This window comes from Eleutherodactylus coqui, chromosome 10 (assembly GCF_035609145.1).
Source record: "Eleutherodactylus coqui strain aEleCoq1 chromosome 10, aEleCoq1.hap1, whole genome shotgun sequence".
Lineage (NCBI taxonomy): Eukaryota > Metazoa > Chordata > Amphibia > Anura > Eleutherodactylidae > Eleutherodactylus > Eleutherodactylus coqui.
The window spans coordinates 24,052,367-24,064,992 of NC_089846.1; the positions used below are offsets into that span (position 1 = coordinate 24,052,367).

General features: G+C 46.0%; 1 protein-coding gene across 1 annotated transcript in view; it reads left to right on the forward strand.

Moving 5' to 3' along the window:
• Positions 1-12,626, forward strand: part of COL27A1 (collagen type XXVII alpha 1 chain) — a 280,568-nt gene that overhangs the window by 235,228 nt on the left and 32,714 nt on the right. The window contains exons 42-48 of the mRNA XM_066580587.1: positions 5,833-5,889; positions 6,281-6,334; positions 6,644-6,697; positions 7,529-7,582; positions 9,205-9,258; positions 11,421-11,528; positions 11,610-11,717. Coding sequence (XP_066436684.1) covers positions 5,833-5,889; positions 6,281-6,334; positions 6,644-6,697; positions 7,529-7,582; positions 9,205-9,258; positions 11,421-11,528; positions 11,610-11,717 — 489 coding nt within the window. The remainder of the gene's footprint in view (positions 1-5,832; positions 5,890-6,280; positions 6,335-6,643; positions 6,698-7,528; positions 7,583-9,204; positions 9,259-11,420; positions 11,529-11,609; positions 11,718-12,626) is intronic.

The following is a 12,626-nucleotide window of genomic DNA, read 5'->3' on the forward strand; positions in this document are numbered from 1 at the left end:
AAAAGATATTGGGCAGATTTACTACTGAAAATGTACTAATTTTCTGGACCAAATTGCACAAAAACGTTGTTTTGTATTTGCTGGCCACGTCTCAGATACGTTTAAGACACTTGTGGGAAGGAGCTATGGCCTAAATGGGCTATTGTGTGCCACAAATTAAGCCAAATTTGAACCAAAATTTGGTGCAAAACCTGGCATAAACTAAGCCAACTAACAGGTGGTGTACAGCTAGACCGGACAGTCTGTGTCCGATGAATGTCCAGCATGAGTCACTTATAACCCGCCACATTTTAAGACTGTGTAACTAATGGGCGCTTGTTTCATCCATTCCTTGTTGATAATTGTAGAATTTCAATTCTAAACATGCAGGATTTTTTCTTGGCCGGAGATCCACAATTGCTTCTTCAGACATCTCTGATGATAACAGATCTCTGCCTGTTGCTGCTTCCCTTTTTCACATTTGCTTCTTACCGAGTTCTTTAGTCAGTGTCTTGTTTTTTTCCATCATACCTTGCCAAATGTCTTAGCCTTCTTTCAGAGGGTGGTCTCGGGTTTAACCTTTCACCCCCTTCTCGGGTTTTTGCCTCATATGCTGAAGATGGAACCAAGTCAGAACCATTGCCTTCAGTATGTGAGACGAAGACCACTTTAGTCTCCCTCTCACAAGGTTTCCATCCATGTCACTGTTTGCAGTAAGTTAGTAAAGTGCAGTGTACGGGGCTTTGTCTATCCAGTTAAGAAGAGTGACTGATGGAAATTATGTTAGACGGAGACCAAAGTGCTCGGTTGTATATACTGACAGCAATGGTTCCATCCCGGTTTTCATCTTCATGCTGTTTTCAGCACATTAGACAGAAACCTGGGATGGAGAAAAGGGGCTGGACCTGAAAAGACCATGTTAAGATAGTCTTATAGAAGGCAGCTCCAGAAGGCTCCATCGTTATCTTGTAGAAGAGCCTACTGAATCCCGGACAAGAAAATTCACAGAAAATACTAAATTTCATTGTAAACAAAACACCTACAAATTTTCAAGGAAACTTTTGTCAGGCAGTGGATTTCATCAACTGTGTTAACTCTTTCTTTCGGCACATCCTAGCTAGAGATGAGCGAGCATACTCGATAAGGCAAAGTACTCGAGTGAGTAGTGCCTTATTCAAATACCTGCCCGCTCGTCTCTAAAGATTCGGCTGCCGGCGCGGGTGACAGGTGAGTTGCGGCGGTGAGTGGGGGGGGAGAGAGAGAGATCTCCCCTCCGTTTCTCCTTGCTTTACCCCGCTGCTCCCCGCCCCCTGCCGGCACCCGTATCTTTAAAGACGAGCGGGCAGGTACTCGAATAAGGCACTATGCTCGCTCATCTCTAATCCTAGCCTCCTCTTTAAACACAAAGGCCAAACCGTTAAAAACACCATGCAAAATATCTTCGTACAGTGCCTAAGCCTTGTGTGGTGCAGTGTGTTAGGGCAGCAGAAATGCAGTCCTAAGCTATCTCTCACAACCTGAAAGTTGCAGGTTCAATCCCCGAGTGATTCAGGTAGCTTTCTCAAGGTTGACTTGAGCCATCCTTCCGAGGTCGGTAAAATGAGCACCCAGCTTGCTAGGGAGTAAAAGATGGCTGGAGAAGGCATTGGCAAACCACCTTGCAAAAACATTCTGCCAAAAAAACTTCACAATGTGATGTCACCCTAGGACCTGTACCTTTTAAGATACACCTCCTAAGGTTATCTTTTTTACTAATTAGTTCACGGTCATGAAACTGGGCAACAGTGAATACATGGCCACATTCAGCTCTCAAGCTGACCTAACAGTAGCCAAAGGGGCGCTGTGCTCAGCAGAATGGCGAAGTACCTTGTCCTAGTGATCTGTGGGGGTCTCAGTGCTCTGTCTTGAGACGATACACACAGCTTCTGCAGAAGAATGAGGAGATTTGCTGCTCTCGTTGTTGGAAGTTATCATTGTTTGGCTAGCAAAAAAAAAAAAATCAAACTGGCTGAAAGTCATTATACAGTCTAAGGAAGTGCCTGATAAATTATAATGCAGTCCTCCTTAAGGGGTATGCTTACCTCCACGCTTGCATCCCTCTTTTTATGCCTTCAATGAAAAGGGCACACAGGAGTGTGAACTTCTTTCCATTTAATTCAGCAAGGACAGCAGCTACACAGAATCAGCAAAAACTGGTCACATGACCCAATTCTGCCAATAGCGCTTTTTTTTTTATTAACCCACAATATTAAAAAAGACATCTGTACATTAGACAGGGTCAATACAGCATTTCTGTGGCTTTACTCAGGAACGTGTGTCAGCAGATTCCCATCGAGCGGTACAAGACACCCTGCAGACGGCATATATGTTAGTGAGTCACTGCTGACCGGATGAGATCATGATGTAAAATATATGGCTCCTCTGCAAAGTCTCTTGTCTCTTTTGATCATATTTTGACTTTTTGTGGTTTTTGTCACCTGGATGATGTCTGGTTTGGCAGAAATATTAGGCAAGTTCTTCAGAATTCCTACATCATCTGTTATTGTGGTAACTGTATCACAGTCATTTGGGAAAAAAACCCTCAGGCCTTGCGTACACAGAATAAATGCTGATTCTGCACCAAATTCACATCCCATTCATTTGATTAATTAGGAATCTGTGCCATAGATTATACAGCACAGATTTGAAATCCACATTGTAGGGGAAGAATAATACATTACACATAACTTCTTTTTGATACAGAATCTGCTTTACTTGACTCAGATGTAGATCAATGGCAGCCATACATGCAAAATGGCAGCAGAAATCCAAAGCCTATGTCTCAGATCCATTTTAGATTTTTTTTCTAACACGGAAAACTGCTATCTGAACGTGTCCTTAGCTTGGGGGTGATGGTATAGCAACATAGGATTCAGGATGCGATGCAGCAGATGGAGTAACCAAAGTTTACCATATTTATTTCTAAACACAGGAATATATATGAACAATAATAATATGGCAATAATGTTTAAGCCGTTATACCTTTGCATTCGCTAGGCTAATTACGGCTAACTAAATCCTAGAAATACTATTTTGCACGCAATACAAAATAGTGCCGAAAGCATAGTACCAATAAGGCTGTACAAAGATCAGTCCTGTAGAAAGGAAAAGCAAATTATGCAAAATGCAGTCCTTCTGTACTAGTATCAATAGATTGTATTGGCAACGCCGCATTCCAACTCCAGCCTATTATGTAGGCTTGCACCTCTCTGTCTCAGTCCAAAACCGCAAGCAATGGCTATCTGTTAAATGGTGAACGTCGCTCAGCATGAAACCTACTAAAGAAACAGGCCTGTTGCTTGACTAGTCGTGTCTTTAGCGCTTCGCACACGTAATGTTTGTATTGAGGCCACCTCATTTACAATATCGTGGTACGGGAAATTGCCACTACGACCAACCCGAGCTTATCCTAAGTCAAGGGTGCAACTCTTCTGCACTGTTCTCCTCGGGTCCTTGGTGCAATCTGTTGTAACGAACGGTGTGAGACTACTTTCTACCTTTTCGCAGCAGGCATTCTGTGGCGCTTCTGGTCAGCGCTTTCTGTCCTCTCGCATCCAAGTTCTGTACTCCCGCTGCTCTTGCTCTGGCTCACCACCAGTAGCTCCTCTGCCATCTACTGCGCCTCTCCTGGCAGCACCTCAGCACTGAGCAAAAAGTGTCCTTTATATAGCCAGGGCTTCAACTACCAGAAAGTGCTCAGTGAGCATGCTCAGTTCTATTATGCCAAAATTTGGTGCAAATTTTGGCACATCATCTTCAGGATAGGTCATCAATAGGGGATCTATAGAGGTCTACCTGAGATCCCTGACAGATCAGCTGATCGAAATGCCAGTGGTGCTGTCATCCCAGTCCATACCAGGCACAGTGTATAGCAGTGTTCCCCAACTCCAGTCCTCAGGGACCACCAACAGTTCATGTTTTCAGGATATCCTATGGTAAGAACACCAGTGGCAATGTCTGAGGCACCGACAATAATTACATCACCTGTGCAATACTGAGGAAACCCTGAAAACATGACCTGTTGGCGGTCCCCGAGGACTGCAGTTGGGGACCCCTGGCTGTGCCTGGTATTGCAGCTCTGTCCCATTCAATTCAATGAAATTGAGCTGCTCTCGGGCCATATGACTGATCTACATGACATCACAGGCCTTGAGAAGAGGCTGTGGTCATCAATAGTTGACTCCCAGAAAACCCCTTTAAAGCTTAAATGTTCATTGAGTGTATACGCTGCCTTCCGCCATTAGCTCTGACTGACATCAGGCTCTTTTCACATCTGCGCTCTGTTGTAGGAGCTGATCAACAATGACAGAAGTGCTGAATCCAGCACGTTGTGGACATGAATGGCACCTGACAGACCCCATTGACTGTAATGGGGTCTTTCATGCTCTCTTCATGCCACCAGGCATTTTACCAGACCAAGTAGCACGGCACGCTGCACTATTTTGTCCAGCATTTTGGATCATCTCTCCGATTGAGCCTGCAACGCAGATGTAAACAGAGCCTATGCGATACGAGGCGTCCCCTCCCCGCGCCTCTGCTGATACATCTGTTGGAATAAGTCACATTAACAATTAATGTAATCCTTCCCAGAACCTTCTGAGAACACGAGGTACCGTTATGGCGCTGCGAGGAGCAGACGCCCCTCTTACCCGCTTGTCTCTCTCACACATGCTGACTCAGCTGACTTGTAACCAGTTCAGGCTAGAACATGACTCACACGTTTGGCGAGGGGTGAGAGCGTCGCTTTCTACGAATGCTGCGGCTGGGTCCAGCTGGACTGGGCTGCTTTTTTAGTGTTCCTGAGGCCAATCAACTAGCAGGCCGGGAGGAATCTCCTGTGTCTAAGAAAAGCAAGAAATGAGGACAGGGAATCCTCCAAGTAAATACACAGGTGACCGCCATCTTTACACTAGAGTTAAGGATCATAATTATCGGATCAGTCCACAAAAATGGCCGCGTCCACTGTGTACCGAGGCAAGGTCATACTAATACAGGATCACATGTCCATATGGAAGTACAATCCGTCACTAGAGCCCAATGTGTTACCTGTAGGCCTTTATATTCTGCACGCACGGTATGGATCTAGAATTGCGCATGTGTTGCGAGACGCTCCCATTCACTTGGGAGCCTCCAGATGCGCTCTTTAAGTGCATGAACGTATCTGTGTGCGGGCCGTCGGCCAAATACAACACACCCGGCTTTCTCTACGTTTTGCACATTTGTAGCTTCAGATGTTTACTTCCTGGCTCCTCTTCTTCGCATTTTTACTTGTCACTTCCCATTTCTCTTTCTCTCTCTCATTCATGTAAGCTAAACATAAATTATATTTTCTTCCTCCCACACAAATTAACTCTTTGCTTCAAGGATAGCAGTGGTGTACCCACCCAAACTCTCCGTGCATAGACTGGGATAGCGGCACCAGCTACTTGTATATATACTGAACCTTAAAGGGGTTTGTCAGTGAGAATACCATTAATGACCTATTCACTGACTAGATCATCAATAATTGATCGGCTGGGGTCCCTCGCTGCAGGCACGGCGCACATTGATTTCATTGAGAGCCGTGCTTGCAGTTACAAGCGCCAGCCACTACACGGAGGTCGGAGCAGATACTTCCGCTCTGACCCTTCTGCAATTGCGGCTCTGTGATCCGGAGCACAATCAGCTGATCGGTCAGGGTCCCTAGCGATGGACCCCAGCCGATCAACTATTGATGATCTATCAATAGTATTCTTCCTGGGAAAACCCCTTTAAGATTGTGTCACATATCATCCATATATCCACTTACCTAATATTCATTTGGTTTGTTTACAGGGAGAACAAGGGGAGGATGGCAAAATGGAAGGTGCCCCTGGCGCTCCTGGAGATAGAGTAAGACTTGTTAGGACTTTAGCAAAGCCATGTTCACACTGGTCAGGTGACTGGATCCTGTTGTACAAACTGCGTATGGCGCATAAGGCTCAAGCGCTTGCTCTACCTACGTCTACATCCCGAATCGGTTCAGCGGCAGATACAAGTTTGAAGGGCGGTTTGTCCTCGCCTAGTGTCTTGGCCAACCAGTTCTGGAGCGCTTACGGAGATGCTGATTTGCACAGCTCCCACGACCAAGTATTGGTTATAGATGAAACATTATCGTCTTATTAAGATTTTCACACACGAAGAATGTAAACTAAGTGAGAAGTGTTGGCGTGGGCAGCCATGGTCTGAAAGCTGCCTTGTAGAGAGGTTTGATCCATTGTAATGCACTGCCATCATTTTCTAGGGAACTGTTGGTGACCGCGGAGACCGAGGCGAGCCAGGAGACCCAGGCTATCCTGTGAGTTGATGCCCTGACTTCAGATTTTCATGATATACTATACTTTCCTATACTGAATAGGTCTGAAATTCTCTGCTGATTTATAGACTATCTTGATTTGATGTAGGCTTCAAATTCCCTGCACATTCATGTAGCCACTGCAAGAGGGAGCTTTCTACACCAATACTGTATGCACTAAGCTCTTGAGTTCCCCCTAGTGGTGGCTACAGACAGCCACATTTATATAGTTCAACTATCTCTGCAGGGGATTTGGAGCTCTGTATAAAAATTCAAAATGCCACCAATAACCATAATTTGACTCGCATACAGGGTCACGACGGACCAGAAGGCCCCAGAGGAAAAGCTGGACAACAGGGCTTACCAGTAAGGAACTGTGTGCATCTATATGTTATCATTTGTGGCTAAAGGGGGATAGTCTTAGGATAGGTCATCAATATCAGATCAGTGGGGGTTCGACTACCAGCATCTTCACTGATCCTCTATAGGGGCCGCAACGTTTTAGCCTCTTTGTTCTATACCAGACACAGCGTAATACACTATATAGCAGTTGTGCCTGTTATTCCAATTACTTTAATGGGACTCAGCTGAAGTAAGGTCATGTGACCGATGAACGCAATGTCACAAGAAGAGGCAGCAGGGATGGGTTGATGCCACAGCCCATTCAAACAGCTGATTGATGGCGGCATCGGGAGTCAGACCCCCATTGATTTATCCTTGGGATAGATCATCAATATTAACGTCTAGGAAAGCCCATTTAACACTAGGGGAGCATTTTCAAAATGGGGAAGGAATGAGGATGTTATCACACTTTCCAAGTAACGTAGTATCCATCCAGCTCAGTCTATTACCCCCCAATGTTGATCCAGAAGAAGGCAAAAAAAAAACCAATGAAGTAGAAACCAATTTTCCCCATTTTAAGGGAAAAAATTCCTTCCGGACTCCAAGTGGCACAGGGATTGTGGCATGTAACCAGTTACTGCATCTGTTTTGCGGTCTGGATTTTGTTCACTTGGCGTTTACAGGTGGAACATGTGAATTCAACTTTTTTTCATCTGTAGGAGCCAGGTGGCCAAATTCGGCACAAACAAAGTGCTCCATGATTGGCTGCCTGGCACAATACAAGTGGCATACGACACGTGAAAGCACCACGAATGCTTTTCATACATCATCTACAGCAGTCTGTGTTTCTTGCAGGGCCATTCTGGACCACGAGGTTTTCAGGGCTTAAAGGGATCCAGAGGTGCTATGGTAGGTGGTGCGGATTTCATTCCTATGGCTACCATGTCTGAGTAACGGGCACTTAAGTCTTTTCATCCACAATGTGTAGGAAATTAGAAATTTCGCTAACACTCTGCTTGGTACGCTTATTGTGTGGACACCGTAGCGGGAGGTTTCATCAGCATGTGCCATGTGGTACGTGCTCTGTTGTACGCGCCACAGATAGTAAAGATCGCTCCCGACAGATTTTCCACTGGTTACAAAAATCTGCTGCGTTGAGTTTGCGGTTTTGTTTTCCAAGTAACCAGAGATGACCCCCTCCAGGAAAATGCCAGCGACAACGCAGAGGGGTGATTACGAAGGAAGTCTTAGGATCTCTGCCAGGATCAGGGCAGAAGCGTGTGCCCGTGTGAATTACCGATAATGGCCTTATTTACTATAACTCATGCATGTGAGGGCTGATGCTGTAGAACAGGGGTGTCAGACTCCTTTTCACCAGGGACCACATCAACATTATGGCTGCCTCCAAAGGGCTGTTTTAGAAGTGCTCATTCATACGGGCATATTTGCTCTCCATATTACGAGCATATTTTTTGCACGCGTAATACAGACAGCTTAAACACCATTGATTTGCACTGGGATGTCTGCATGTCCTATTCTGGTCCTTGTTACCTACAGAAATTGCCAATTAAAGTCCAGGGGATTGTGTAAATACACAGTGAATAACCATGATAACTGCATAGTCATTGTGTATTTATACCTGAAGGCAGGAGAAGTCTATGAGACCTTCTTGAATTTTTTTTCCCCGCACATGAATAACGCTGGGAATACGCGTGCAAAAAAATGCAAGCGGGTCTAAATATGCAGTGAATACGCATATGTATTGTCCATGAAAATGCGCATATTTCACAGACCAAATAGGCATCCGATACCTGTGTGACTGAGCCGTAAATGTAACTACTAGAGATGAGCGAACGTACTCGTAATGAGTACTTACGCACCCGAGTACCGCCATTTTCGAGTACTTCAGTACTCGCGCGTAAAGATTCGGGGGGCGCCGGGGGGCGGGGAGAGGCGCGGCGGTGCGGGGGGTAGCAGCGGGGAACAGGGGGGAGCCCTCTCTCTCTCCCTCTCCCCCCCACTCCCCGCCGCAACCCCCCGCGCCGCCACGGCGCCCCCCGAATTTTTTCGCCCGAGTATGGAAGTACTCGAAAATCGCGGTATTCGGGCGAAAAAGGGGCGGGGCCGAGCACGTTCGCTCATCTCTAGTAACTACTCCTTACATGGCTCTGGAGCTCCACCTCTTTAGCACTGAGCTTCTTACCTTGGAGGGTGGCTAGGGTGCCCGGCCCGGTAGGGCTGGCAGAGCTGCGCCACAAGCTGCCGAACAGCGCGGTGTGGAAATACGCCGGAGCTCAGAATCCAAGATGGCACCCGCTCCATGTGCTGACGCCGCTCCCTCTGCCCGACACTGGCTGCATCCTCCAGGGAAAGTGGAGAACTAAACTTTCTGCTTCTAGACTTTGTCGCGAGCCACATAAAATGACATAGAGGGACTAGATTCAGCCGCAGGCCTTGAGTTTGACAGGTGATGTAGAAGATAATGTTGCATATATCAAATCACCTTACATATGAACTCCTATTTTTTTTAGGGTTTAAAGGGCAAATCGGGAAAATCAGGAGAAGCTGGTGCTCGTGGTCCACCTGTAAGTACAGTCCCTCACACGGAAAACCTCAACTAGAACAGCAATTACCAATAATGTTATCATGGGGGAAATTCTGCAAATCTGATGCATGGACTTCCTATGGGCATGCACAGGGCTTAGCTTGGCTCTAGTCACAGTCAAACGGTCGCAGTGGCAGGGGGGCACATCTCCCCCTTAGTTGCAGCAATTGCTGAGGACTTGACTTCCGAATCCCCATCAATTACAACTTCTGCTGTATCACTAAGACATGTTGGATGTTTTCTAAAATGATAGCAGCCTGCAGTGCTCTATCGGTGAGGGATGATGCAAGCTTTATGTGATCCACTTGACACCTAATATACAGGATGGATATCATTCATATTTATGCATTGGGTACAGCGACTGTGATATTACAAACCACCAACCTGTGATGCCATATAAGGCTGCCTGTCCACGGGCGATGATCCGCTGGCGATAAATCACCCGCGGATGACGCTCTGTAAAACTTTCCATAGGGTTACTATGGAAAGCACAGCGCCGGCGTCCACAAGTGAAAAATCATAGCAATTCTCCACTCGTGAGATTTAAATCGCGGCATGCTGCAATTCTCCGCGGTGAGCCTATCTATTAAATGTGCTCATTGCGGAGACCTGTCAGCTCTCCTCTTCCGCCTCGGCCGTGGACAGGGGGTCTTAAGTGCTGGACATCTCGTTCCCTGCAGAAGCCGTGTGTAAGATCAGCTGCGTAGGAAGTTCTTTTTCTTTATTGAACCATGGATTGTCATGTATTGCTGCCACTTTCTTTCTGCATATCAGCAGCTGTAGTGTGTATTCCACAGTACTGTATCCCAGCTGCTGCAGAACAGCTTTATGAAAAGATGATGGTATTTAATCTCACTCAAACTGTGAACAGAAAGCTCTCGCTTTTGTCTTCATAGAGATGTTCTGTAGCTGCGTTACATTAGAAGTAATAAAGTATTCCACAATGCATTCAGAAAGTCTTCAGATCCTTTGTCTTTTTTACAAAAAAGGTTCCCCCCCCCCCATCATTCTGCACTTCATACCTCATAATGACAAAGTAAAAACAATGTTGGAAATCTTTAGTTTTTCATTTAAAAAAAACCAAACATTTCACATTGACATAAGTATTCAGACCCTTTGGTATGACACTTGAAATTTAGCTCTGGGGACCTACCATTTCTCCTGATCATCTTTGAGATGTTTCTACATCTTAATTGGAGTCGCCTGTATTAAATTCACTTGATTGGACGTAATTTTAAGACACACCCCTGTCTATATGAAGTCTCAGCTCACAATGCATATCAGAGCCAAAACCAAGCCATGAAGAGGAAAGAACTGCCTGCCGGAAGACGTTTGAAACAACCAGAACTCTTCCTAGAGCCGCCGACCCACCAGACTAAGTAATCGTGGGAGAAGGGCCTTGGTAAGAGAGGTGACCAAGAACCCAATGACAACACAGGAGCGGCTTAGGGACAACTCTGTGAATGTCCTCGAGTGGCCCAGCCAGAACTCTGACTTGTACCCAGTCAAACATCTCTGGAGAGACCTGAAAATGGCTGTCCACAGACGGCCCCCATCCAACCTGACAGAGCTCAAGAGGATCTGCAGAGAAGAAAGGCAGAAAATCCCCAAATCCAGGTGTGCGAACCTTGTGGCATCATCCCAAGAAGACTGGAATCTCTGCCAAAAGTGCTTCAAGTACGGAGTACAGGGTGTGAAGACTTATGTCAATGGAGAAAGCTAGTTTTCCATTGTAACAATTTTGTACAAAGATTGATAACATTCTGTTGTCACTTTGTCATTATGGGGTATTGAATGCAGAATGATGGAGGGAAAACTTGATATTTTTTATATTTGCACAAGGCCCCAACATAATAAAATGTAAAAAAATAAGTGAAGGGGTCTGAAGACTTTACGAACGCACTCTTAGTGTATTATAAATAGGAACATTTTCCCCTAGTAGGACTTATGTTGTATACATGCACTGGACCGCTGCGGGGATGTTATTCCAGATATTCAGGATCACTCGAAATTACAACCAGTGGTTGATGGCGGTCTGCAATCAGTGAAAGCGCGTCAGTGCTACCGGCAGAGACCAAAGGGATGTGATTTCTTTGTGTTGTGCTCCAGCTTCATGAAATGACTGTTCTGTTGTCTTTTTAGGGAGCAGTAGGAATGGTCGGACCCCGCGGAGTGGTAGGAAGACAAGGCCAAGAGGGTCCCCCAGGACCTGACGGAATACCGGGGAGGGATAGCACTGCAGGGCTGAAAGTAAGTCTCCGGTCTATGAGTAATACTGTTATGAGCCATCAGATGAAAGAGGAGCCCATTATCATCTTTTTCCTATCCTAGGGAGAACAAGGTGATGATGGAGAATTTGGTCCTGCCGGCATGTCTGGAAAGCGTGGAAACACTGGTGTGCCAGGATTACCTGGGGCTCAGGGACCAATTGGACTCAGGGTAATTGCTGTGTATATGCCACAATATTCATTAGCATATTACATCAGATCTTCTATTCTGGCCATTGAATTGTATTTAGGTCCATTGCTGATATTCCATTTGTTGCGTACTGTCATTGAGCTATAGTATAATCTAGGGATCACCTATTTTATGGTCAAGTCAGTAGGGAATGCGTTGGAAGATGATGTACTAATGCATTTTCCAACTTGTGGCTTTGTTGCTGTCGTAAAACTATCATCCTTCCCTAATACTCAGTCTAGGTGTTTCGTAAGAGCTGGTAAGTGATCAGTAGCAAAAGCATCATGTGTGAAAGTCTCTATGGGTGGAACCCGGCACAGATGCTTGTGGATGATTATGAAGCTGAAGTAACAGGACTTGTTTCTGACTGTGGGAAAAATATGGAAACCATGTAGTTTCAGAAAAAAATGCTTTCCGATAGTTTTGCCTCATGGAACAAAGTGAACTTTAAAGGGGTCATTAGGCAGTGTAATAAATTAAAGTACCTGCAGGAAATGTTATAAAACTGCAAATCGGCCATTACCTACCAGTCCAGCTCCAGTGAGTCTCACCAATCTTACCCACCAGTCCAGCTCCAGTGAGTCTCACCGGTCTTACCCACCAGTCCAGCTCCAGTGAGTCTCACCGGTCTTACCCACCAGTCCAGCTCCAGTGGGTCTCACCGGTCTTACCCACCAGTCCAGCTCCAGTGGGTCTCACCGGTCTTACCCACCAGTCCAGCTCCAGTGGGTCTCACCGGTCTTACCCACCAGTGCAGCTCCAGTGGGTCTCACCGGTCTTACCCACCAGTGCAGCTCCAGTGGGTCTCATCGGTCTTACCCACCAGTCCAGCTCCAGTGGGTCTCACCGGTCTTACCCACCAGTGCAGCTCCAGTGGGTCTCACCGGTCTT